The 25,764-nt window shown below is 51.4% G+C and overlaps 1 protein-coding gene across 2 annotated transcripts in view; it reads left to right on the forward strand.

Annotated features, from left to right (window-relative positions):
- Positions 1–2,784: 2,784 nt before the first annotated feature.
- Positions 2,785–25,764, forward strand: part of Rgma (repulsive guidance molecule BMP co-receptor a) — a 38,476-nt gene continuing 15,496 nt past the window's right edge. The window contains exons 1-2 of one of the 2 annotated variants that reach the window (XM_063249975.1): positions 2,785–2,986; positions 19,126–19,241. In XM_063249975.1, coding sequence (XP_063106045.1) covers positions 19,160–19,241 — 82 coding nt within the window. In that variant the 5' untranslated portion in view covers positions 2,785–2,986; positions 19,126–19,159. Of the gene's footprint in view, positions 2,987–3,472; positions 3,607–19,125; positions 19,242–25,764 lie in introns of those variants that run through there. The other variant, XM_063249974.1, reaches the window with a different exon arrangement.

Below are 25,764 nucleotides of genomic sequence, written 5' to 3' on the forward strand. Positions count from 1 at the left end.
ACCCATTTTCTTCATCCATTCATTTGTAGGTGGACATATAAGCTGCTTTCAAGGTTTACCTTTTATGAGTCATGCTGCTACAAACATGAATATGCATGAGGATTACACAATGTGACGTCTCTAACCCTTCTGGGTAGAGACCTATAAGAGAACTGGCTCTCATAGGACGAATAGAATTTCTAGTTTTAGTTTTTTGAGGTATCTCCATGCTGACTCTTTGGTCACTCACATTTGACAATGAAGCCTTAAGACCCCATTAGAAAGAAACCATAGGATCAGAATGCAAGGCCCTCCCCTCCCTTCTCCATCACTAATCCCCTCTCCAGTGCACAAATTCCAGCTGGACTCCTTCCTTATGCAAGTCCCACGCTCCAGCAAGCCACTTCCTGCCTGGGTGCTCTGGCTGCTTCCTCATCTGCGTTCTCCAGTCAGACCTGCCCACCTGAGACCACCTCCAGGAACAGCCATCCTTACACAGCTAATCCTTCCAAGGATCAGAGAGCCAGCCAGTCTTCAGTCTCCTGATGATGGGCTCCCTCTGCCTTGCAGGATCCTTTCCAGAATGTCTATACCTCCTTCCCATCAGCAGCCTAGTCAGAAGGAAAGCCCAAGAAACTGGCTTAATAAAAGGAGCATTTGCACACAGGCTGTGTTTAACTGGAATAAAACCAGCAGGGAGTGGGTAGTGTAGCCTCTTTGCCACCTCCCACCCCCAGGCACCGACCCCTTCACCCCTAGAGCCAAGTGTCAGAGTCAGCCCTCTTCCACAGGCGCCAGCCAACCCAAACTCGAACCTGCTGCCCCAGAACCAGAGCTCTTGTGAACCAGAGCTTCTCTGTTATCGAAGGCAGGGCCCCGAGCCTGAAGGGACAGTGCCCAGTGCGAAGTCACTCTCAAACTGTTTTATCTGATGGAAGGAAATCTTTAATCCACTTCAGCTGGAACCCCATTTCCTAAAGATGCTTTCTAGCCCAGCAGGTGCCACCATCATCTGCAAAGCACAGGCAAGGAAGACTCCACATCCCAGTAGCTTGCTGGGCCCCCAAGGACCACTAACAGTACTCCCTTCTCTGCAGCATTCAGCTTCTCCGCAGGACTGGTACCCCGGGGATTAGGAGCTGCACCCCCTCAAAAGGGGAGGAAGGGTTAGGGTGGCCAAGAAGAGGGGAAATTCTGGCTGTGTTTGTCTGCCTCTATAAACATGGGGCCAGGTTTTAATTTCTCCCTCAGCAACTCTTCGTATCAGATGAGAGAGAAACTTCCATAGTAACTAGGCTCCCCCTTGTTTTTCAGTGGCCCTGCTGAACTCAGGCTCACCCGTTTCCTGCTCAGACTCTAAAGGAATTCAGGCTTTTTGTAGTGAAGAAAGACAAGGATCCCCTGGAGTTTTATGTTAGGAATGTTTCTAGATGGTCAGTTGAGGGCTTACACACTTGTTAATTTGCACCCCAAAAACACTTCATGGCCGTATTTAAACCTGTGTTCATGCATGTATTCTAGCTGCCTGTGCACGGTTCCAACTTAATCAACTACTTAATGAGTAGCATTAATATTCGTCGTCTTCTCCATGGGCATCTAACTCACCAAGGCAAAGCTGCTGGCTGTCCACTGCCCCATGCCCCACCATTGCACTGAGAATTGTCTGTCCTCATCTAGGAAGTGGACTGTTTGTCCCTCAAGGTGCCAAAACCCTGCAGGGCACTTTCCAAAGGCTCCATTTGAAAAAGAGATGTTTCTACTTATAGATAGATCTTTTAGAAATGCCAGGCAATTAGGCAGAGCTGTAAGAAATCTGAAAGACAGTCTTTCAGAGATTTCAGAGATCCCTGTAGCAGGCCGGACACTGCGCTGAGCCCAGGGAGGCAATGATACCCAGGCAGCCCAGCTGCATCCTCTGAAGGACTACAGTATGACAGATCGAGATCAGTGTGGGGCTTAAGGTTCAGGATTCCACCCTGCAGGGAAGCTTCCCTCCTAAAGGAGGCTGAAGTCTGAAGATGAAGAGGTAAGACACTGGTTATTCACCAAATGTTAGAGCTGAAATACACACACACACACACACACACACTTTCTAGTACAATTCCTTTATTTGTAGACAAGGAAACTGAGGCCCAACAGAGCTAGAAGTCTTGTTGGAGGTCAGAGCTAATTATAGAATTCAGCCTCGCAACACCCAACCCCTTTCTGCTAAATCACATGGATTTTATTTATATCTCAGCTATAGATTATCCAAACACACTTGGCCAATAAAACACAGAATATTGAGTTAAGAAACCACATCCCTCAAGACCACAGGCATAAATAACGATCGTGTTTTCAGGCGGATGATACCTTTTCATTTCACAAATCCAGAAGATTGTTCATCAAATCAGAATTCCAGACATTTTGTTTGGGAAGACGGGGAAGGTCACAACCCCATCTAAAAGGCGCTGGCGACTAGCTGTGCAGTGCTAATTTGGGCGTGAGCTGAGCTGTGTGTCCAGACAGACTTCTCGCCCCAGCAGGGTGAATGCGCAGTTCGGCAGCCCAGGGTCCCTCCCTGGGGTGCAGCAGCCCCCCCGGGAATTTATCGAGACCGAGGTCGCCACGCTGTACGCCGAAACAGTCATTTGAAAAGCGTGTGAGACGCCGCTTGCCGCCCGCGCGCGTGCGGGAGAGGGCGCCAAGCACGCTCGGGAGAGGGGAAGGAGCGCGGCGGCAGAGCGCAGGCACCGAGGCCGCCTCTGGGGACCCGCTGCAAGGGGCGGGCGGAAGGCACCGTTTCTTTCTACCCTAGACGCGCCGAAGTTGTGTACAATCGGACTCGTGAACCTATTCGTGCGTTACGCATGTATTACAACTCGGGGTTCTCCCCCCCCCCAAAAAAAAATCCTTAAAAGTACAACCTCGGTGGAACAAAGCTGCTTTACCGCGGGGAGCCCCTCTTGGATGGAAACGGCCTCTCTAGAAACCCAAGCAACTTTCCTTGACCCCGCCGGACCCGAGGGTGAGAACGCGCACCCCTCCGCCGCGCCCTGCAGGGGAGCTGGACCTTTGCAGGCGCCCGTGTGGTCGCCGCACTTGCCGCTCGCTTCCCCTTCCCGAGTTTCGAGCCAGCGCCCCCGCGCTCGCACACGGGCCCTCCCCACCGCGTGCGCTCCGCGAGGGCGGGGTGGGGCGGGGTGGGGCGGGGCGGAGCATCCGGGGCCGCTCCCACCCCCGCTCCCGCCCGCGCGCGCCCCCAGCCAGCTCCCAGGGCGCACGGCCCGCCCCCGCCCCTCGGAGAGCAGGCGATCCTCGCCAGCCGAGCTCGGCGGCAGCGGGCGGGGGCCGGGTGAGGACGGGGCTGGCCCGGGCCGCCCCGCTCTGCAGTCGTCTGGAGCCACTGGTCCGGGAGCACTGCGGTCCGCTCCGGCGGCTTCTGCAGGCGCTCGCAGCCATGCAGCCCGGGAGCAGGCGGCGCGCCCCGGACCGCTGCTGAGCCGGCCGGGGCGGCGGGAACCCGCGCCAGCCGAGCCCCTCCCGCGGAACCCCAGGCGGCCGCGGGCAGCCCCGGCACCCCCTCTTCGCCCGCAGCCCGGCCAGCGCCACCCCCCGCGGGCCGCAGGGGCTCATGCAGCCGCCAAGGTAAGCGCTGGCAGCGGCCGGCTGCGACACCCCCAAGGCTCCGCAGACACTTGCCGGGCCACCTCACTGATGTGGTCCGCCCCAGCCTCGCGTCTCATCGTGCCCAGATCTGGAGCTTTGCCGCGCCTGGATCTCCTTAGCGTTTGGCACCAGGAAAGTTTTGTGGTTTAGTGTTTGCCTTCTATTTTTTCCCTAAACTGCGCTGCGTCGGCCCCGGGCGCTGCGCGCGGTCGGGCAGACCCTGCGCGCCTCCTCTTCCCGGAGCCCCCTCTCCGCAGCCGGCCACCCCTTCTCACCCACGGAACCGCGGCCAGGACCGCCCTCACGGCCGCCTCGCCGTGAACCCCTCCGGGCCCGCGGCGTCCGGACATCCGCCTCCCCTTGGCGCGGGGTGGTGGGGCCACGAGACAAGCGCTTTCCCAGGGGCGTCGGCGGGCGCGGCGCGTGGTCCCCGCGCGGGTCGGGTTCCAGCGCCTTGCGCAGGGACGCGCAGGACTTCGGGGAGCGCGGAGGAAGGGGTGGGGCTCCCCAGAGGCTCTCAGTCGGGCACAGCGTGTAGGACACTGCAAGGACTCAGTGTCTAGCTTGCGCCCTGACTCATCCCAGGGTATAAACTGAGGTAAGGGGACAGGTGTATGCAGGGGGAGAGCACATGGGAAGCGCTTTAGGATGGAACTCTTGATTGCATCTTATTAATTGTAATTGCATTAGATTTTCTCGGAGGTGGAATCAATTTCCCCAAATTGGAATTTTAATGGGAGCCTGCTATTATGCGGTTTCGGAAGGCGTTGGATTGTATTTATTTTACAAATTGGGTGTCTCCAGGACGGATCAGGGGGAAATAGCGCCATCTAGCGGAAGTCGCGAGCTGTGCTTTCCTTTCAGGCAGCAAAGTTGGGGTGTTCGCAAAGATTCCGGCGCTAGGTGAAGAGGCGGGAAAAACTAGTTCTGGGTGTCCATCTCGTCCTCCGCCACCTTGAGCTCAGCACGCTTTGCACAAGAGACGGAAGCTTGAGTTTATGAGTGGCAGGCTGTCACCTCGAAGATCGCTATCATTTTCTCCACCTGGTTTTAGGATCTTTCAGCAGAAATATTAGGTAAAATGTTACTCGATGTAAGATGCCCTTTCCGTTGACATCTGTTGCAGAGACCTAGAAACCCTGTGCAGGCCCTTGCTTTTCTGCTGTGCATCCCAGACAGGTGGTTTTTCTGGGATCTGTCCTAGGACAGTGATTGGTGTCCGGTGAAGGAGAATCGGGAAAGGCCTGGTGTTATCCGGGCAGCAACAGTACGTGTGTCCCAGAGGGCATTTGCCCATATAAACGAGGTCTTGCTGCTGCACTACCACCCCCTCCCCGCAGCAGGTGACAAGCACCCCCCTTTGCTGGACTCCATTTCACATTAAGAACAAGGATGCACAAAGGCACTGGGTGGGGCATGCACACATTACTGCCCTGTGCCGCCACCTTCCAAGCCAGCGGGTGTTAGCAGTGAGCTGGGTTCTCCCCCTTCCGAAGGGCGGGAGGCACTGTTGTTTTCTGCATGTGACAGGGCCACGGTGGTGGTAATGAGGGGGAAGCCTTTTCTCCTTTGTTCAGGATCCCCGCTGGTATCATTTGCCTACCAGGTGACAGACAGGTGCCGCGCGCCTTACCCAAATACACATGGTTGGCTCCCACCCCACCGCAGGCTCAGCTGTCTCCAGTCTGGGCATGGAGGAGAAGCAGGCATCTCTGTCTTCTCTCCTTACAAACCTCTCCCTGAATGCTGCCACCACTTCTGGGGCACCCGAGGAAGGACCCGAGGAAGACTCCTGTTCCATGGGCTCCACCAGCCTTGTAAGGAACACACCCTAAGCATCTCTTCTCCCGGACAAATAGTGTCCACAGCACCCGCATAGCTTTGCTCACTGACCGCAGGAAATGGCCAGGCATAGACGCAGGCATTTCCAGGTCTGGAAAGAATACACTGATGGCAGAGAGGTGGACAGGCACAGCCAGGGTTCTGTGAGTCTGAAGTGCTTTCTTCCTCTTCAGCCTTGCTGGATGAATTAACCTGAAGCACTCTGCTTTCAGCAAGTGCGGCTGCGAGGTTTGGTCATGCGTTAAAGTGTAGTGGCGTACACAGGGAAGGAGATGTGGTTCCCTGTCCCTCGAGGAGTCTGCCAGCCAGAGAGATGAAGTGTTCTCAAGTGAAACTGAGCAAAAACAGGACAGCCAGTGCAGGTTAGTCAGAATCTGTTGATTCTGTGAAGCGAAATGAGCACTACCCCGTTGTTCAGAAAAACTCTGAGGTGGGGCTCCTGAAGGGGATTCCTTTGCCTTTCAAGCAATATTCAGTCATTCAATCAAATAACAGCATAAGTTTAACTTGAAGAAGAGAGGCCTCCAGGCTTCCTGGTCTGTGTGATATCCACATCCCTTTCCCAGTGACAGGTTCCTCCACCCTTCCCAAACTGGGGATCTAACCTGGAGCCTTGAGCATGCTAATGAACACTTAGCCCTGAGCTACATCCCTAGCCTTTTTTTTTTTTTTTTTTTTTTTTTTTTCTTGCTTGAGTCTAAACACTCAATATCAGCCTCTCTTCTTATAGCAACAGCTAAAATACTTAGAGGCAATGGAAGACATTAAGGACGGCCTTGCCTGGGTGTTTAGTTCCCTTGGTGACAGATGAATGCCTTTAGAAAGGATACCTAGTGTCTTAGCTAGGTGTGTCCTAGGAGGAGACAGTGCTCTATCCTGTTAGACCTCAGGGCTCAGTGTGTAGAACTTTATAGTTCTAAGGGCAGGAAAAAACAATTTTGAAGTTTGGGCAGAAATTGACAAAATAAATGCAAATATCTTGCACAGGCACATTTAAAACATGGCTAAGTCATTGTTAATTCATGAACCTAAAATGCACTACAAGCCTACTCATTTTATCAAACTATGATGTCCAGATTACTACAGTAAAGCAGGAAAGTGCAGACAGCACGAGTGATGGGAGCGTGATTACAGAACTTCTGGCTGGATTTCCTTCTGTCCATTTTAAAGCAAGACTAACAAATGTAAAGCTTCCAGCAATCAAGGTACTACATTTGCCAGAGTCTGAAAAGCAGGCAAAAGTCTTGAAAACAAAGAATCGTATTGATTATCTGGTAAAACACAACCAGTTCCCATGGATTGGGTCCTCTGTTGGCCAAAGCAGAGATCTGCAGATATGAGGAAAAATACCCTGAAATGTGTTGACTTTCTGTCTCTTTGGGGCTTTTCAGTAGTTACAATCCTATGGTGGCTGCTCCTTACTAGATCTCCCTGGACGCTCAGAGCTCAGCATCTTTGCAGCGGCTGGCTGTGGCTGACAGCAATAATTTGTCCTGTCACCTGATGACACTATTCTTCATCTGTCCTTGTAAATAAAGCTGTTCTATGGAAGTCCTCGGTGAGAACTGCAGTACCATGGCTTTATTCTTAGCATGCTTGGCTTCCGCAGGGTGGAGGCAGACAGTTTTTCCACCTCTGTGGGCATTCTGAAGAATTTCCTCCTTGATGATATCTTTAAACAGTATTAGGTGGAAACGTACAAACACAGCCACACTTAGGATGGGCTTCTAAACATCCTGCATGGTGTTAGACATGGTGAGCCACAGTGTAGGCTACTTGGAATTTACTCTCCTGCGACACTTTTATACACTTCCCAGCTGATTTTGTACACAATCCCGACAGATTTTCTCCAGATCAGTTGCTTCCACTCAGCTCGATTCTCTTAAAGTCAGATCATGCTGACCTTGCTAGTGTATTTCCCTTGCAGTGATACCATTTTACCTGTTAGAGTGATGTCTGTGCCCTGGCGGTGACTTTAATGTCTTTTCCAAGAGGTGGCAGAGTATAAATAATACAGATTTTTAAATGCAACTGCATTTTCTCAGATGGGCATCCACTTACCCAAGGGAGGCAAAGCAGAGAGACTCTGCCTAGAGAGCACCTCCCCGGGAGCTGCCGTGGGAGTCACTGTACAGGTGCACCCCTGCTGATAACCCCACCGCACTGCGTTCAGGCAGCTCATTTTGCAAAGCACACGCAATTAGTAAGATTTTAACTTACTTGGTCATTCATCAGTTGGTGGAGCTAAAGAATTTGATATTCAGGTTCCAAAATACTGACCTCAAAAGGCTTCCCTGGCTGTGGATCTCAAGACTGTGCCACAGAACAGGCTGTGCACCACCTCCTCCATGCGGGGCAAGTTTTACATGGCTTTCATTTTTCTTTCTGGGAGCATTTTAATAAAACTTAAACTCCAAGGCCTGATTTCTTCATGACCACATAGATGCTCTTGGCAGGGTCTCCTGACTCGGAGCTGGGTAGGGAACATACTGATCCAGGAGCCTGAGTTGAGAGTCCAGAAGAACAAGGAAAACCTAAGCCTCTAGGTTAAAATTTGACCCTGGACATAGTGGCACATGCCTGTAATCCCACTTATTCAGGAGGCTGAGACAGGAAGGGCCCAAGTTCCAGTTTGGACCATTTGGTGAGACTCTGTCTCAATTTTTTTTTTTTTTTTTCTTTTTCCTTTTTATCAGTACCGGGGATCGAACTCACTTACAAGCGCCTGCTTACAAGGAAGGCGCTTATGCCGCTGAGCTAAACCTCCAGCCCCTCAAAATTTAAAAAAAAAGAGCTGAACATAACTTCAGTGGCAATCGTGAGAGTTGTGTTCAAGCCTCCGTAACTGCACACACGCACACAGACGCGCACAAATCTTCTGCATTGAGACATCTTCTGAATGACTTGTGGACTAAAAAGACGTGTGATACTGTGGGGGAGGTTTACTTAAATTTAGGGTTCCCCCGTTGCTTAATACTTAGCCAAGGAAAATACTCTGAACACTTGACCGAAAATAAAAAATTCCACTTGCCTCCAAAAGACAGAAAGAATTCTACATTCTATTTCAACTTGGGAAGAGTTGTAGGGAGGATGGGAGAGATTGATTGCTCAGTGAAATTTCCCTTTTCTTCAATAATCCTGTACTTGTGTCAGTGTCTGGAAAAGAGTATTTCTGTAAACATCTTCCCATTTCTAATGTATGATCCATCATTATATATACGGGGTATATTACTGGTCTGACAGAAGAAGATAAACCATGGGTAAAGATGTGAAGCAGCTGGGGTTTGTTGAGAAAAACACTGAAGTTGGCCTCCAAGGCTTGGATTTGGCCTTTGTCCTGCCATTTGTATTCTCGGGGACTTTGGCCTAATAACTTCACCATCCTGAGTCACAGTCTCCAACTTTAAAGGACTGACTATGTCCGTGGCATATTTAAGACTGCTGTTCTTACAGTGAGTGTTTGCCAGGCTTTGAAAATGACTGAGAATACACTTAGGACCCTCCCAGAAAACAAAATTATTGAGGAGACCTTGGAGGATCATTCAGATCCCCCCACCCAGTTCCCACGCATGCAAAGACTGTTACAGAATCCATGCATACATCACGCTGTCGTAACCCAAACAACAGCTCTCACCCGTGATGCAAAACTAATACGGCCAGCTGCTCCCCAGTGCTTGCTCTGCAGGCTGGCCATCTAGCAAGGTTATTGCTGTGTGACCCTGAGGTCTAAGGGACTCTCGGTGTGTCCCATTTTAGAGATGAAGTAACTGATGTCTTAGAGAGTCTATTCCAACTGCCTGGTCTCTGCCACCATGCTGTATCACCTCTCAGATGTAAAAGTGAAATTTCTCTACCGGGCACAGATGTAAGAAAGATGCTGATGGTGACGGAGAAGATGTTCACCAAAGGGACACAAGTGCTTCGCTCTAGGTTGGCCCTTTTCCCTGCCTCCCGTCGGCTTGGGCCCTTCTCCGTTCCATTCTAAACAGTTCTGAATTTGATGAATAACTTTGTTATCTGTTCCTATTGCTAAACGCCTATGGTATTTGTGCTTGGCACCGAATCCTTCATTAATCCAAACACTCCAGCCTTCTGCCGCTTGAGAGAAGCAGAGACTCGCTGTTGGTTCACACAGTTGCCGTTTGGTGGATAAATGGTTCCAAGCCCGTTCTTTTCCCAGGAACTTACTGGAATGGGGGGAGGTAAACAACCTCGTCTGCTGTGTGTACAGGTGCCGCCCAAAGGTTGCATAAGAAATGAAAAGAGGTTACATAAGGTGTGGTTTCAGGTGTACACAGTATGATTGAACATTACAGTGCATGTTCAGAAATGCTTCTAGAATTTACTAGAATAAGAGGCATGTTGCCATGAATCCCCTCAGAATCCTCCCTCTCACGTCAAACACACTTCTCCCGTCGTTCTTGTGACATTCTGAAGCAGCTCCAGGAGTCCTCTTTCTGGAGTGTCTTTAGTTGTTACTCTCAGGGCTGCCTCAATGTCCTGAATCAGTGCAAAAGCACCTGCCTTTCATGGTCTTTTCTATTTCAGGGAGGAGCCTTAAACCGCCCAATGACAGATCTGGTGAGTAAGGTAGACAAGGGCACACACGATGGTTTTACAAAGCTGCCTTTCCATTGGATGGCACCGGCCAGCAGCACCCACCATATTTTTTTATCACACCTCATAAAGACACTCACAAAAAGGAATGTCCAAAACCGCTCCAGAGAATACTAAGAAGGATGGGTGAAGGGGTTGGAAGCAGGGAGTGTTTGGAGGAGGATTAATGGCGGTATGTCCTTAGTGTAGTAAAATTCTTATTTAAACACTGTAGCTTCTGATCAGCCCTTATCCTGTCATGTTGTGGGAGATCATTACTCAACTATTTCATGCTGATACCGAATCATAAAAATGTCACTCTTCAACATTTCCTGCTCGTGCAGAAACATCTTCACTTGAGAAATGTGTGAGGATTACAGACAAGGCCCCAGAATGGCTCCTCAGAGTCAGGCATGGGCAAACCAATTGGTTACAGAACCATCACGAGTTCACTGAATCCCAGAATAGGACCATGGAGCTGGCCAGGGGTAGCCAGGCCCTGATCCTGCAGGCAGAGAAGCTGAGGAACCGGACACTAGGACAGGATATGGTTGGCACTCACAAGTGGAGGCAAAGCCATCCCAAGACCCAGGCCTCTGTCTCTCCTCACAGCCACTGCAGGGCCTTGAAAGTTTCCATTGCTACGTGGACAGCTGAGCAGTTTAGAAATGTGCTTACTTCCTCAGTGAGCTCTGTAGGAAGAATTTGCAAGCTTGTAGACCAGAAGGCATTTGAGACAGGGGTTTCAAGAGGAAAGTGAGGGGAGAGACATCTGTCCTAAGACTCTGACTGTACACTCATTTGTAATCCCATGCTCCCAGGAGGAAGAAATGGGAGACGTGTGGCAATAAGAGGCACAGCTGACCCAGGAGTTTCCTGAGCTGCTCATAACTCATCATGGACAGGTGCAAAGAAGGAAGAAAGGACATAAACTCCAGTACCCTGGAAAGTCAGCTGCAGAAAGCGCTAGCAGTTGGGGGAGCTCTGAGGCAGCCTGGACTGAGGCTGGGGACGGAGCACAGGGCAGCGTGTGGCATGTGTTGGGGTCAGCAGAGGCTGGAAAAAGACTCATAGGAAGCAGCTGGGAGCTCATCAGAGGTGGCATGGCAGCAGGAGGCACCTACACCTGCCCAAAGCCACTGTGTCCCCAAGCCAGCAGAGTGGCATCAAGCAGATAACTTAACCCTGTGGGATAAAAGTTCAAATAAGTAGCCAGGCCTGGTGGCCCAACCTGTAATCCCATTACTGTGGGTGGCTGAAGCAGGCTGATTTAAAGTTTTCACCCAGTCTGAGCAGTTCAGTGACTTACTGAGTCTCTGTCTCAAAAATTTTTTTTAAAAACGGCTGGGGATAAGGGTCAGAAAAAAGGTTCTAGATTCAATCTGTAGTACCAAGTGTGAGTTTTCTGACTTCTAAATAAGAAAGGACAGAAGAAGTCACATACGTGACTGTAAAATGGAAACTGAAGTCTAAGAAGAGGTGAGGAAACACCTGTTTGAAGACACTTAATGTCCCTAGAAGGGACTAGTTCACAGCTCACCCTGCCAGCACAGACTGTACACAGCCCCCCTGGCCGGAGAACACAGCGCTTGTCTGACTGGTTTCCAGTAGGATGGAGGGATTAGTGGCACTATTACACTAAGAACGTAACGTAGCAAACACCCAGTGGGGAGGTGGAAACCAAAGCTAATAGTGTTTGGCAAAATTACCAGTAGATTGGAGATACATTGATCAATCAATCGCCTGATCTATTTTATATGTGCTTGCATGCACACGGAACTATCTGAAAAGATTTACAAGAAATTGTTGACAGCTACTGTCACCAGGAAGAGTCATTTAACAGGAAATTGACTTTTTTTAAACATGGGCTTACATTCCTGTTCCTGTTTTTTAAAAATATGTATTTGTTGCTAGACTGACAGAAACTGAAGGCCCAGAAATGTCGTCCTCCCAGAGGTTTCTTCCCTCAGCAGTTCCCTTTCTTTCTGCCCAGCGCAGAGAGCCCGGGAAGGGACCTGCTCTGGGAAGCTTCAAGGGGACCACTCGGGGCATGTGTCCCTGCCGGCCCTGGAGGGTCCCAGACTTCCTAAAAGTGGCCTGAGGTCACAGCTGGCCAGCTGGCGCAAGCAGTGAGACGTCAATGGAGGTTTATTCAAGCAGCATGAAGTTAATGCTAGTGGAGAAAAGCACTGTGGGCCATGTAGACATCGCCAAGCCAGACTCTAGACATCTCTGAAATGCGATGCCATGCGTTGCAGTCAGTGGTCCTGCTTGACAATGCCCCTCTCCAACAGCCTCACCAACTCCATGCAGTCCTGTGTTGACCTGCAGTAATGGGGTGGACTGTAAACTTGGGTTCTGCACACCACAGAAACACAGTGCCTGGGCACTGGCCACACTGTGGAAAGGGGGTCCTCATATCTAGCTCTTCCATTGCTTGTCTCAGAATCGCCAAAACCTAATTCAGAGCTCACACAGTGGCAGATCAGTTTTTGCTCAAAGTACAGAAATACAGAAAAACAACCCATAAATAAAAAGAATTTGGCTTATGTGAGAAAAATGGCTAATACACATTTTCAGACATGTCCAACAGCAATATCTGTTAATGTGTTTAAAATGCATATGAAAGAATTCAAATGGAAGGTAGGCTACTTCTCCAGTCTAAAGAGAGCTATTGAAATATCCAGTAAGTAAGCCAGGGGTGGTGGTAGACACCTGTGATCTCAGCACTCAGAAGACTGAGGCAAGAGGATTACTGTGAGTTTTGAGACCAACTGGGCTACAAAGTGAGCCCAAGGCCAGCCTGAACTGCACAGTGGGACCCTGCCTCAAAAAGACAAAGAAAAAGAAAGGAAAGAAGGAAGAAAGCAAGCCAGCAAGCAAGCAGAAAAGAAAAAAAATAAATATCCAGGAAGTGTGGTTTCTTAATTAAAATATTGGAGTACAGTACCTATTTTAATTCCTGTGAAGAAGCTTTTCCTGTGAAGATGCCTGCCCCAAAGCGGGGGAAACAGTGTCCACACACAGAGAAGGGTCGAAGGAGATTTCCTGAGACTCTCCAAAGTCTCCTAAGGCCAGAGCAGTGACAGACAGCAAGATCGTCAATGCCCTGGAAGCAAAGAAGTAGGGAAAGGCTATCTGCTCAATTGTCACCAAAACAAACACGGTAAGGAGGTTGTGTGGCCACGGATCCCCGAACCATCTGTAAGGGAAAGGTGGTGACAGTGGAGGATGGCGGTGATGTCCTCACGGCCACAGTGAGCATCTGCCTTCCACACGGCACCCTGTACCCCCACCGCCACCACTGTGCTTCCTGCCACCAGTGGACCCACCTAGGGATCACTGTTAGCAGCCACTTCAGTGGAATATATGCCAAAAAGAACCAGCTAAAGCCCCAGCTTGAAAGTTGTTCCTAAACAAAGTACAACAGCCTTCCCAAAGAGAGAACATGAAATGGGGCCATTTCATAGAGGAGGAAGAAGCAGGCCTGGGGACAATGGACATGGTGTGTTTAGACTTTCAGCATTCCTTCTGGCCAAGTTCCACCACAAGGCTCATTTGCAATAGTGAGGCCTCCCCAAGGTGGGGAGAAATTGTCTTACGGCAGCAACAACAAAAGGATAACCAGGTACTTTTCTGGATGATGAACGATAAACAGGAGCTTCCCCCTTCCCGGGGGCTGTCCAGTACCCAGACTCAGCATAAATTTACACATTATCTGAAGATGAGAAAGTTCAGGTGGTTCCCGGGCTGTAGATCTGCAAAAATAGCAGAAAACAAATGGTGGTGATGAACTACAGGGCAGGCTCATGAGGAACAGAAAACCAAAATGAAGCTTCGGTAGGCACCAGGCTCTGTTAACACATTGACAAGAACATGCCCCAATTATAGGAAAATGGACTTGGTGTAGTCTATTCATAGTTAGCAGGGGGAGGGGGCTTAGGGGTGGTCTTTGCTTGCTAAAGGCCACATGGAACAAAGGATCAGCAAATGCTAAAATGCTGTCAGAAGTGACATTAGAAACCAAGCCAAAAATAGTGTTCTCCCAGGATCCACAGACCTGGCAGTTTTATTCCCTTGCCCTGCAGCAAATATCTCAGAATGCCAGAAGGGTGAGCAGAGTCTTTCACAATAGCAGGGCTGCTTTGCTCCTGAGAGCTTTTGCGTGGAAAGAAAAGCCAGCAAGGTGATGTGATCAAAGTCTTGTGACCTGGAAGGTTATGGAGAGCATGAGCAAGGACCAGTCCAGCCCACCAAGGCGACCAGGCCCCAAGGTAGCTCCTGAAGTTCAGAGGAAGAATTTGAGGGATAAATGGAAAGAAAAGACTTGGTCCCGCCCCACTTATAAAGTTGAAGCAGCTCAGTTCCTTATGACATCGTAGGAGCAAAAGTTGTTCGGGGGAGGAGGTAGAGGACAGAAGGTGGCAGAGACATGTTACCAAATTTGTGGCTTTAAGTGAACTATGGCTAAGAGCCAGTGGCTGCACCTGTTGGCCAAAATACCTAGGACTAGTACAGGACCATAAACTGTTTCCCTGTTAGCCAGGGATCACTTGACCCAAGCTAGAGAAGCCAAGGATGACCTGCTGGGGCGACATGTGACTTGGGGGTAATACCCCTGAAAATGTCTAGCAGCCCCAAGGTTCATGAGATAAAAGGCAATTTGAGTAAAAACAGTATGGCTAGTTGAGCATGGTTGGGCATACCTGTAACCCCAGCACTGTGGGAGGCTGAGGCAGGAAGATCCCAAGTTCAGATCCAGCCTGGGCAATAGCATAAACCTGTTGCAGAATTTTTTGCTTTTTTTTTTTTTTTTTTTTTTTTTTGTCTTTTTATTGGTACCAGGGATCGAACTCACAACTGCCTGCTTGCAAGGCAGGCGCTTATGCCGCTGAGCTAAATCCCCAGCCCCCTTTTTGGGGGGGCGGGGGGGTTGTTTTTTTCCATACTAGAGATCAAACCCTTGACCTCATGCTTGCCAGGCAGGTGCTTACACCACTGAGCTAAATCCCTGGGCCTTGCCTTAAAGTTTAAAAAAAAATTTTTTTTTTTTGAGGGCTAAGGACTTACAGTTCAGTGAGAAGCATCTGGATTTGATCCCCAGTATGAGATAAATAAATGTTATGGGATAAATAAATATTGAAGTTCTACCCGCACAGCCCCAGCCCCCAACACTCATCACCAGTTGCCTTCATCCCAGATCACTAACCCCAAACTCATCCTGTGTTGCATCTGGGGGCTCCCCGACATCGACAATCTCAGGAAAGGTTCTAATCTGCCTAAAGCAGGTCACAAAATGAGTCCAGCGTGAGTGACATGCCAGGGTTTACTGAAGATGTTAGACTTACGGTGACTCCAGACTTTACTGAAGAGCCTGTCCTCTCGGCTCTGCCTTCACTTTTAAGCCCAGGAGGATAAACTGATTGGGCCTGGACATTCTGTGAACACAGGGCCCATGGAAGGGCACAGGTTCTAGAAAGCAGGAACCTAGAGGTTCTTCTACCCATGTGCCACCTGGGCAAGCTCATTAAACACGCTCACATCCATGGGCTGTAGCTCGGTGGCAGCACCCTTGGGTCACACACAGGAGGCCCTGGCTGTGATCCCCAGCACTGCTCAAAAAAAGCTGCTTCCCCGGACTGTTTCCCTAGAGACTGAGATGCAGCTGCCGGGGTGGGGCTCAGTGTGTGTTATTTTTACTCCCCACACACACACAGTGAGCTCCCAAAAGAGGAAACCTCTGCTCTGGAGGCTTTGGGTGGGGCTCCCCACTGCAGATTCTCCTCCAGCTCTGCCTCTTCCCTACTCCAGCTTCTGCAGACCTGTTGCAAATGCTCTGCCTCTCCCCCTGCATCTCACCCTGGCACACCCCACACTGGGAGGGCTCCCTGCCACCCGCCCCATGGAGGCCCTGGTGCCGAGGTTCTGTGTCCATTAGGCCTGCCTGTTACACTTTACTGAAAGAAATCTGTCCTGCCCTGACTGTAAGCCAGAGGCACTGAATGCCTACAGCACACTGGCACGGGCTTTGCATTTATCAGCCACACTAGGCTCCCGGCCTGTCCTCACTGCCCACTGACAATGATCACTGAACTAACGGCTCCAAGTGTGAAGACGTGGTACTCTTGATAACGGTTCTTTTCTCATGTCTCTTTTCCCAGTCACCCTTTTTCTGTTGCTTCTACCAGTGGTTCACACAGAGGAGCTGTTGTCAGCTAGCTGTCACTATCATGACATAGTTGTTATGGTGAACTTACAAAGAGGAAAGGTTTATCTCGCCTCACAGTTTTTGAGGGTTCAGGGCAAGACCAGGTAGACCGGTGGCTTTGAGCTGGCATGGGCATGCAAAATGGCGATGGTAGGGAGCATGGGGTAGAGCAAAGTGCTAGCAAGAGAACCAGGACAGGGCCAGGCTCTCTTGGCCCCTTCAAAGCCACGCCCACTGGGCACTAAGGACCACCCACTGGGCCCACCTCTTAAAGGTCCTGCCATTTTCCTGTAGCATCACCCTGGACCTTTGCAAGATACATGGCCTGCAAACTACAGGGGTGGGAGATGTTATATTTATTTCTTAACCCCAGGGACTAGCACACCGTAGGTGTTGAATATCTATCTACTTATGAACTGATTGCTCAGATCCTGGGATCTGGGAACACCCTGTTCTTACCAGCAAAATTGGGGTCACTGAGCCCTGGTCACAGGTCCTGGGAGAGGGAGCAGGACCCAAGAGAAATGCTCCAGGGCTGAGACCACCACCTGGGGAAGAAAGCTGATAGACTCTGGAGTTGTTTGTCCCAATTAGATACACAGTGCATTAGGCGTTTCCATAGTACATGCAGGGCTGAGTCGCCAAATCCAGCATTCTAAGAATTCTTACTTCTGAAGTTACTGAGTTTTGCATAAGTTGGGTACTTTGGCCAACAGAGACAGAGTCCCCCAAACCAGCACAACCCCATACTGCCCAACTTGGGGCTGGATTTCTCTTGAGGGTTTAACCCTGTGTTGTGACCACATCCCCACTTTGGGAAAGTTCAGTTCAGTGTGTTACATTTCTCTTGGTGGGAGAAGGAGGCTTTACATCCCTTTCTCAAATTATCTGGCCCCAGTCTTTTCCCACTATGGCAGCCAATCGTATGGGAAAGTTGCTGAGAAGTTCCCAGGCCCAGGGCCCCTCCTGGGTTGTATTCATTTGCCGGTTTGAGGGGACAATATTAGCCTAATCTGTTTAGGTGAATAAAATGAGGTGCTTCTCTCAAATTCAAGAAGTTGGTTGAACCGAGACTGGGCAGCTCGGGAAGGGCTCGGGCTGCAGGGATCTCCCAGCCTGGTCTCTGACCTGGAGACTCTGCTGGTGCACGATGGTTAATTAAGGGCTGCGCTGCTGGGAGCGCTAATGGATCTCTTCTCTCTCATTATCGAAAGCCTTTAGAACAAGCTCGGAAAAGACAGATTCCAGCAAATGGTGTTAATTGCTGAAGGGGTGGGGGGTGGAAAGGCTAGCACGGTGCCTCTAGCAATCTGGCTCCAAGCCTGCCTCGGTGTGCCAGGGTTGCTACCGGAATGAACAGGGCCGTGATTCTGCATAGTAAATGGTTACGTCTGGCCCTGGGGCTAGCGCGCTGGAAAGCAATGCCATTAGATAACTGGATTTTGAGATGGTGGGTTCTCCGTGGACCAACCTGTGACACTTTGCAAACCACATTATGCAAAAAGCCTCCCTAAAATAAGTCTCAGTTTGGGAAAATAATTAGAGCCTGTTGATCTGAGACCTGACTATTTGAAAGAACTACGGGGGCACCCCGCTGTAAAGTAAAAGTTGTCTTGAATTTTTATGACAAGACAAAAAAAAAAAAAAACGGGTTCTTGGTGCCCCGTTGCACAGTAGTCCGCTTTTTCGTTGTTGTTGTTGTTTTGAAGCTGGGCTTCCCCTGTGTAGTCTTCGGAACACAGGGCCTTCTCCCCTTTTCTCAGGGCAGGCCTCACCCAGCCCTTGCGGGCAGCAGAGTCCTAAGGCAAACGCAGCCTTGCAGCGTGTGTGGCCTGGGGCAACTGAGGACTGTGATAGTGCTTAACAGAAACATCTAAATAGGTTTTAAAATAACAGATCAACCCCCACTCCGCCCAAGAACCAGGTGAGCAGGCTTGGGAGTGAGGCGAGGGGACACTGTTTGGCTCAAAACACGCGCTTTGACTTACTCGCGTTTCATCCCAACGATGTTGGGGGGCGGGGGGAGTCGCCAGTCGGTTAAATACCATAACAGCGTAAGGCCTGGGAACCTCGGGGAGGAGACAGTCTTTCTCCCGGAGAACACAAGCGACCGAGTTAAGGGAGGTCACGCGAGCCCGCCCGAGGTCCGCCTTGTAAATTGCTCCCGCGCGCCCCCGGGGCCTCGGCACCGCATCTGCCCGGGGGTGGTAGCCGCGCCTCGCCCGCAGGTCTCCCGCAGGTCCCCAGCTGGGGAAGGCGCCGGGACAGTCTTCGGGAACCGCGGAGGCAGACAATGGCAGGGGCCTAGGGATGCAGAGGCAGGCGAGCCCCGACGGAGCGGGCGGCGGGCAGGGACCGGGGGGCGCAGACCAGGGCCACTCGGAAGCGGCTTTTCCAGCCTCCCGCTCCGGGGACACGTGCGGCCGTCCGGGCGGAGCTGCTCACCCGGCCGCTTCTCCGCCTCCCCGAGGGTATTTACGGGGCTCTGCGCCCCCCGCCCGGGCAGGGGCGCTGCCGGGAGTTTCCCGCGGGGCAGGCGACGCGAGGGTCGCGCCCCGCGCTCTCGGCACCGGGGTCCCCGAGGCGAGCGCCGCAGCTGCAGCCGGCGGCCTCCGCCCTCCTCCCAGGCCGCGCTGAAACCCGAGCGCGCGAGGGCGGGGCCGGCACGGGGGGGGGGGTGACGGGCGGCGGGGGCGGGGCGCGGGCCGGGCGAGAGGGGCCGCGCCGGGCGCCCGCGGGCCGCCGAGGTGGACCGAGCCTCGGGCTCGCAGCTCCCGCCGGTGGAGCGAGGCTGCGCAGCGTCCGCAGCAGCGCGATTCATTTTCTTCTCTTCTCCTCAACTCTTCTTCCAGGGAGAGGCTAGTGGTAACAGGCCGAGCTGGATGGATGGGTATGGGGAGAGGGGCAGGACGTTCAGCCCTGGGATTCTGGCCGACCCTCGCCTTCCTCCTCTGCAGCTTCCCCGCAGGTAAGGCACTGTGCCCGGGCCGGGGGACAGCCGGCCGGGGCCTCCCGCAGACCCAGTCGGGGCTCACCAGCCGGCCCCCCGGGACCCCGGTCTCCCCTGTCCTGGGCCTTTGTTCCCCGGCTGCCCCGCCGAGGGCACGATGGGTGCCCGTGGAGACCCAAGGAGGTCGCGCCCGAACTGCCGAGGGCAGGAGAGGGCGAGGGGACCTCCGGGCCGCTAGCCTGCTCCCGAGGAAGAAGGAGGGTGCCCTGGACGCGCCTCGAGGGGGTCCGGAGAAGGGGAGCGAGGCGCACTTTGCTCCAGCTCCTCCTCCACCGGTTTGTAAACCTGACGGCTGCCCGGGGTGCAGACGGGGCGTCCCGTCCGGGAGGTCCCCTCCCGGGGACCCCGTCCCGCCCCACGCGCTTCCCCACGCGGGCAAGCCCACCGAGCCGGTTCAGATGAGCCCGTACTCCTTTTTGATTACATTCCGTGTCGCCCCCTGTTTGTTTTTATTGTGTCAGAAAGGCAGAGAATTTCAGAATTAAAGCTGAAAAAGCCCATCTGTTTCCAATGAATCCCCCATAGTTTTTCACAATGTTTTTGGCAGATCGCTGCTTTCAAATTCCTCGGAGCCCGGACCTCTTGTTTTTGTTGGGGGAAGGGAGACCAACTCCACAGAGAAGCATTTGTTCCTTCCCGAACGCTCCGGTTTCTTTACTTTTTCTCTCTCTCTCTCTCTCTCTCACTCTCTCTCCCCTTTCAGAGGGAGAGGGAAGGCACGAAACTTAAATCCCCAGTGTGTTTTCTTTATGTTTCATAAAACTATTTCACTTTTGCCATATGCTGCTCACAGCCTGGATATGCCAGTTAAAACTTTTATACCCATTTTTCTTGCGCTGAAAATACAAATAAACACAGTGTCCCTGGCGAAATGGTCCTCGGAGCACGGCGGATTGGCTGCCTCTCCATTGCGTGGCGGGGCCCAGAGGTGTCTCTCTGCAGAAATTCCAGCTGGTTGCACAAGGCAGCCAGGCAAATCTGCCGCCTCTGTACACAGCCCAGAGCTGCAAGAAGGGACTTGAGTGAGGCTCGGACTGGGTTGTTTTGATTTGCTTTTCAGCCAACTGGGTTTCAAGGAACTGGTGGATCTGGGCAACCCTGACTGGGCCTGGCTACAAGTTGGGGTTCCCAGTGGGCGCCCTCCTTAGACTGAGAGCATTATGGGGGCTTGGGCTCTGCTTACCCTCTAGTCCCAACCCTGCTGGAGGTCCCCAGTGCCTGGCCTGCTCCAGAGCCCTAGATTGCACAGGAGAGACCCTGCCACAGGCAAGAAGGGGTGGCAGTGTCCCAGAGAGCCTCGGCCTCCAGGAACCCCTGAATATCAAAACCTCACAGAGGGTCCAGGAGCACCCAGTCCTCCCGGGACCTCTGTTGTCTTAAAAGACAGTTTCCCATCTACTTAAGAATTTGGCCAGATTGGCCAGATTTTAAAAATTAAAATCACTCTCATTTTTTAAAAAAAGAAATTCCCCTTTTGGAGAAGCAGGAGTTTGCAGTTTGTGTTCACCCGGGTTTGGTCTAGATAAAGATCCAACCTACTGGAAGTTTTATCAGATGGGTTGATAAATGGCTTTTGTCCCTTGGCTGCCTTGGGGGATGTGATGTCAGCCCGGTACTGAAATTGAGAAGGGGGGCTCAGGGGCCCTTAAAACAACACCTTCCCGCTCTTAAAGCTGCAGCACTTAATTTCTCAGGCTAGAAGCAGAGGAAAAGAAAGGCAGGCACAAGCTGTTGGGTCAGAGGTGTTTGTGGTGCTTCCTGGTTTGTTTCTTTGTCTTAAAAACTTCTCTTTATGTTAAAGAATCCTGGCAGAGTTCAAGGAACGCTGGTGAGTTATATAATTCACAACCCAAATTCCATCACTTTTGTTTCCAAGAAACCGATTGCTTTTTGGCTTCAAGGCTGGTAACTAAAACCTGGCAGATGGAGCAGATAGCTGCTGGGCTGTCAAACCAACTGGCTAAGGTTTCTCCTCAGAGTCCCTGACAGTTGCATGGAGTCTAAATCGCCCACCTTAATGAAAACTGAGCTTCCAGTAGCCCGCATTGAAATACACAGCGGCCTCTAGAACTTGGAACTTGTGGCATCAAGAAACCTGGGTCAAAAGATACAAGGGAGAGGTAAAACGGGAGGTTTCCACCACAAAAAGAGGGTTATACACGGTAGGTGGAACGTTCTGGAGGAGAACAGGGTGGGACTTAAGGAAAATAAAGAGCCTGACAAGTAGGAGGTGAGGCCTAGAGTCACACTCAGTGCCACTGCAGCCCCCTCCACAAGTGAGGACTGGCTGATGTGTCCCAGAAAAACAGGAACGTAGGTTCCAGCCAGCTCACAGGGTGGCCAGGAGAGAGGCCAAAAGAGCACAGGTTAAACTGGACACAGGTAGGTAGCGAAGGATGCCCTCTTGGCTCAGCTAGCCTGAGAGTGTGTGTGTGTTTTGAATATTTACATTTTGAATATTTACTCTTTCCTGGGGGTGGCATATCTGTTGTGTCACTGACACCTACCGCTTTGGGGACCTCTGGCAGACACAGGTTGAGAAAGAGAAAAGGCCCTGCCTGAAGTGCTACACAGGCTGGACAGGTGTCTGCCTGGGCAGTGCTGTGGAGAGCCAGTACCAGGCAGACAGAGGCCAGGCCCCACCCTAGATGGGAGGCCAGACTAAGCTTTTCAGAAGAGACTGAAATAGCGCCCTCTTCCACAAATAGCGCCCTCTTCCAAGCACAGCAGATTGATGTGGGCTTAAAGGCCATGTGACGCCTTCAAGCCAGTATCTAAGAGAAACCCAAGTCATGTTTGAGACATGTCCACATGTTTCCTGTTCACTGCACGAGGGCACTGTATTCCAGCATGGTGTTTCTCAAAGTGAGGTCTCAAGGACCAGTAGCATCAGCCTCCCTGCAAATGTAGGCCCAGCCTGGATTCCCTGAAGCAGATAGATACCCAGGGGCAAGAGCCTTGCCCACTGCTCTCAAGAGCCCTACAGGGGATTCTGATGTTCAAATTTGAAACCCACAGTTCTAAGAAGCATTGCACAGTTGGGCTTGATGGCAAACCTGTCATCCCAGCACTCAGGAGGCTAACGCAGGAAGACCTCAAGTTGAGGTTAGTCTGGGCTGCATAGCCAGACCCAGGGTCAAAAAAAAACAAAGACTATTGCACTGCAGTCTTTATTTTTTAGTGTCTTTCTCTTACTCCTTTAAACTGTAGCAGTTTTAGAAATGTTAGTCCTGATAGGGAACTAAGGCCTAGAAAGGACAAAGTCCGTGCAGTGTTTGAGCACACCTGGGTGGACATACAGATGAGCGGATTTCTATTGGAGATGCTATTTTTAAAACGTGCATGTAAGTCACATTGCTTTCTCTCCCAGTGGGACTTTATGTCTCAAAGGCTGTGGTGGCAGAATATCACAGAAGAGCAACACAGAGTTCCTGCTGACAGTCCTGGCCGGTGCTGACCAGGCACTGGGTGATTCCGTGTCTGATGAGGGCCCACTTCCTGGGTCTGGGTGGCACCTTTTCCCTCGGTCTCTATAAGGCAGAAGAGGTGGTGGATTCTCTGGGGCCCTCTTAATGATGTGGGCACTAGTCCCTTTCATGAAGGCTTCACCCTCAGGACCTAAAATCACCTCACACACACTGTCCCCAGCTCCTAATACTGGGGGCTTGGGTTTGGATGAGTTGGCATTGAAGACTTCCTTTGTGTGGGCCTTGCAGCCAGCGTGTGAAGGGTTTTGCATCTCTTGCAGACCTTGCCTCCCAGGGGAACACAGACAGGAAATCCTGTAGATGGTGGGTTTCTTAGGTCCCAGGGTGAACTGACAGGTAAAAGAAAGAATCTACAGTCCTCCCATTTAGAGAAGGTTGGAGAACTTGCTGGTAGTCACCCCAGCACTCAAAGGAAGGGAGCTGGAGAGAATTGAGCATCTGAGGAGAGGTGACCCAAGGCACAAATGAAGCCTCCCTGAGATGGGAACAGGTCAGTAGGCATGGGTGCTGCTTTACATGAGACATTAGGGTGTGGTTCCCTTAAAGATCCTGTCTTGGGTGAAATGTATCAAGCCTAGGCCTGGACACTGCACCCCACTTTAGGTTTGAATTAAGGACCATGCTGTTTTGCTTCTGGTCTAAAATACAATCTGCTTAACACTGAAAACTTATTTCTCTTGGGATAACAGCTCATCCCAGTTCTGCCAAGACTGTCCTTGTTTTAAAACAGAAAGCCAATTTTAGGGACAGTTGGTAAAAATTAAAATAGGGACTTTTTTTTAATAAGATTTTAAAAAACAAAGAGTCGTAGCATACCAGGATGGCTGATCCCCCTAATTTCAGCTCCTTACCCCCCCTAATTTCAGCTCCTTGCCTGTGCCTTTTAGGCATGAAGTGCTCAGTGTCAGGTGACCATCCATGCAGTCCGGGTCTCCTAGGGCTGGAAGTCCTTCCCCCGATCCCCATCGTCACCTTGCTACATCTCCAGCAGGAACAACCCCCCTAGGACCTAGGCAACCAGCAGGAAGGACTTAGGTCCTACAGTCTTCCTGATCATTTCCATGGCACCCAGTCTATCCCCAAGCTCCCCTGGCTACCCCTACACTACCCACCCCCTACCACCCCTTGACCGTGGGCAGCCATTAAGCCTTAGCCATGGCACTTCTCCGTTTGGGCTGCAGCGCCCTGGGCACCTGTCTCCTAGGTTACCAAGAGCTGAGTTTCTTCTGGTGGCTTGGTAACCTCATGGTTCTTGGAGTTCTGTTCTCTTCTGAATCACTAGTTGTGTTTGTAAGGGCAGAAATCCCAGTTTCTGTGTCTGATAAATTCTCCTTCTCCTCGCTCACCCTAGATGCATGCAGCATAGGTCCTAGGAACTTAGACTCTGGGTTTTATTTATGGTGATTTGGGGTTTTACTCAAAAGACAAAGACCATCGTATCATTCTCAGAATTCCCCAAATTAATTTTTCCTGATTCTAAAAATACTGCTCGTTTTTAAATGCTAGGACCAAAAAGGATAAGAACAGTCACCCCCAAGTCCACCCTCTTACAGGTAACCATTGTTAATTACCACTTCATTAACATTCTTCAAGATCTAATACCTCTGTGCTGCTCTCTCTGAAGTATGATCATTTGAATGGGTGATAATCTTTGACGCTTGTCTGTCAATTGATAGCCATAGTGGACAGGACACTGCTAAATGTGTAAGGAGGGTCGTCACTGCCATTTTACTGTGAGCCTACAGAGTGTCAGCGTGGCTGAAAAAAGCCACTTACATAGTAGAGCTGGAGGGAACCCAGAGTGCTCCTTTACCCATGTGTCAGATTTGGGGAACACACCCTCTGATTAAATTCGCTGTGTAGGATCTTAGCGTGCACTGTGCGATATATAAGGCACCAAGGTGGTGGAACGGGAGTATAATAAGATAGCAGTGCATCACCCACTTCCCAAGGACTTGGGCCTTTGCCTCCTCCCAAGGTCCCTAGTGCCCCCCCATCCATGTCTGGCTTAGCTTCCCAAAGAGGAAGAAGCCAGGCAGTCCCAGGGCAGAAAGATGAGTTGACAGGGCTGTTCTTGTGCAGACGTCCCCATCAGACCTGTGTTCTCTGGGTCCTGCTAGTAGTCATTCCAAGCCCCACTTCAGATGAGCCATCAGAATATGCACACACCTGCTGCTGTGTCCCCTCTGCCCCCGTCTCTGCATGTAGAAGGCTCCTGTGCAAGGGAATGCCTTGTGCATACCCGCCTGTGTCCCTGGCCCCAGCCCAGCCAGCACATGCTCACCCTTCTGGTGTGTAAGGGAGGTGGAAGAAAAAGTCTGCAGGCGATGGCGATGGGGGAGAAAAGCCATGTCAGATGCATTTTGACCTGTGGCTAAGCAGATGGCCCAGGGTTGTAGGGACAGGGCCAAGACGGAAAGCCATGTCTCTGATGCCAGCCCGATGGATAGGACAAAGGGCCACTGTGCCTTCGGACAGGAAAACAGCCTCTCACCTGCATGCTTCATTGACATCTGAAAAGTGATGTCACAGCTCTGGCCACCCTCTTTGTGGTGCTCAGAGTAGCATGGGTATGTGCCTTGAGGCAGGCAGTGTGCACGTGACGTGATTCTGTGCCCTTGGCCACCCTCTGACCTAAGTACCCAAAGACTCCCAGAAAAGCAGAGGAAACCAGTGAGGCCTGGGAAGTTGCAGGAAACAGTTTCCGCTCGTGAAGCCAGAGGGCCTGCCCAGCCAGCCTTGGTCCTTCTGGGTGGCTCAGTGTGCAGTTGCCCCCAGCTGGCAGGGGGACAGTGCTGGGTGGCTTGGGACAAAAGGTCAACCTGTCTCCAAGGCGCCTTGCCATTGAGTGCCCCCTGGTGGTGGGATTGATCGAGGAGCCAGGTGACAGAAGGGAAGTGGGGTTTGCCAGAGACCTTTGCCTTACACCACCTGTCAAGCTCAAGTCTTTTGGAGATGCTCCCATGGAACCCCTGCGCCTCCATTCTTAGATC

The sequence above is a fragment of the Cavia porcellus genome, unplaced genomic scaffold (assembly GCF_034190915.1).
Source record: "Cavia porcellus strain 051 isolate PalLab524CR breed Dunkin Hartley unplaced genomic scaffold, mCavPor4.1 scaffold_6, whole genome shotgun sequence".
NCBI classification, from domain to species: domain Eukaryota; kingdom Metazoa; phylum Chordata; class Mammalia; order Rodentia; family Caviidae; genus Cavia; species Cavia porcellus.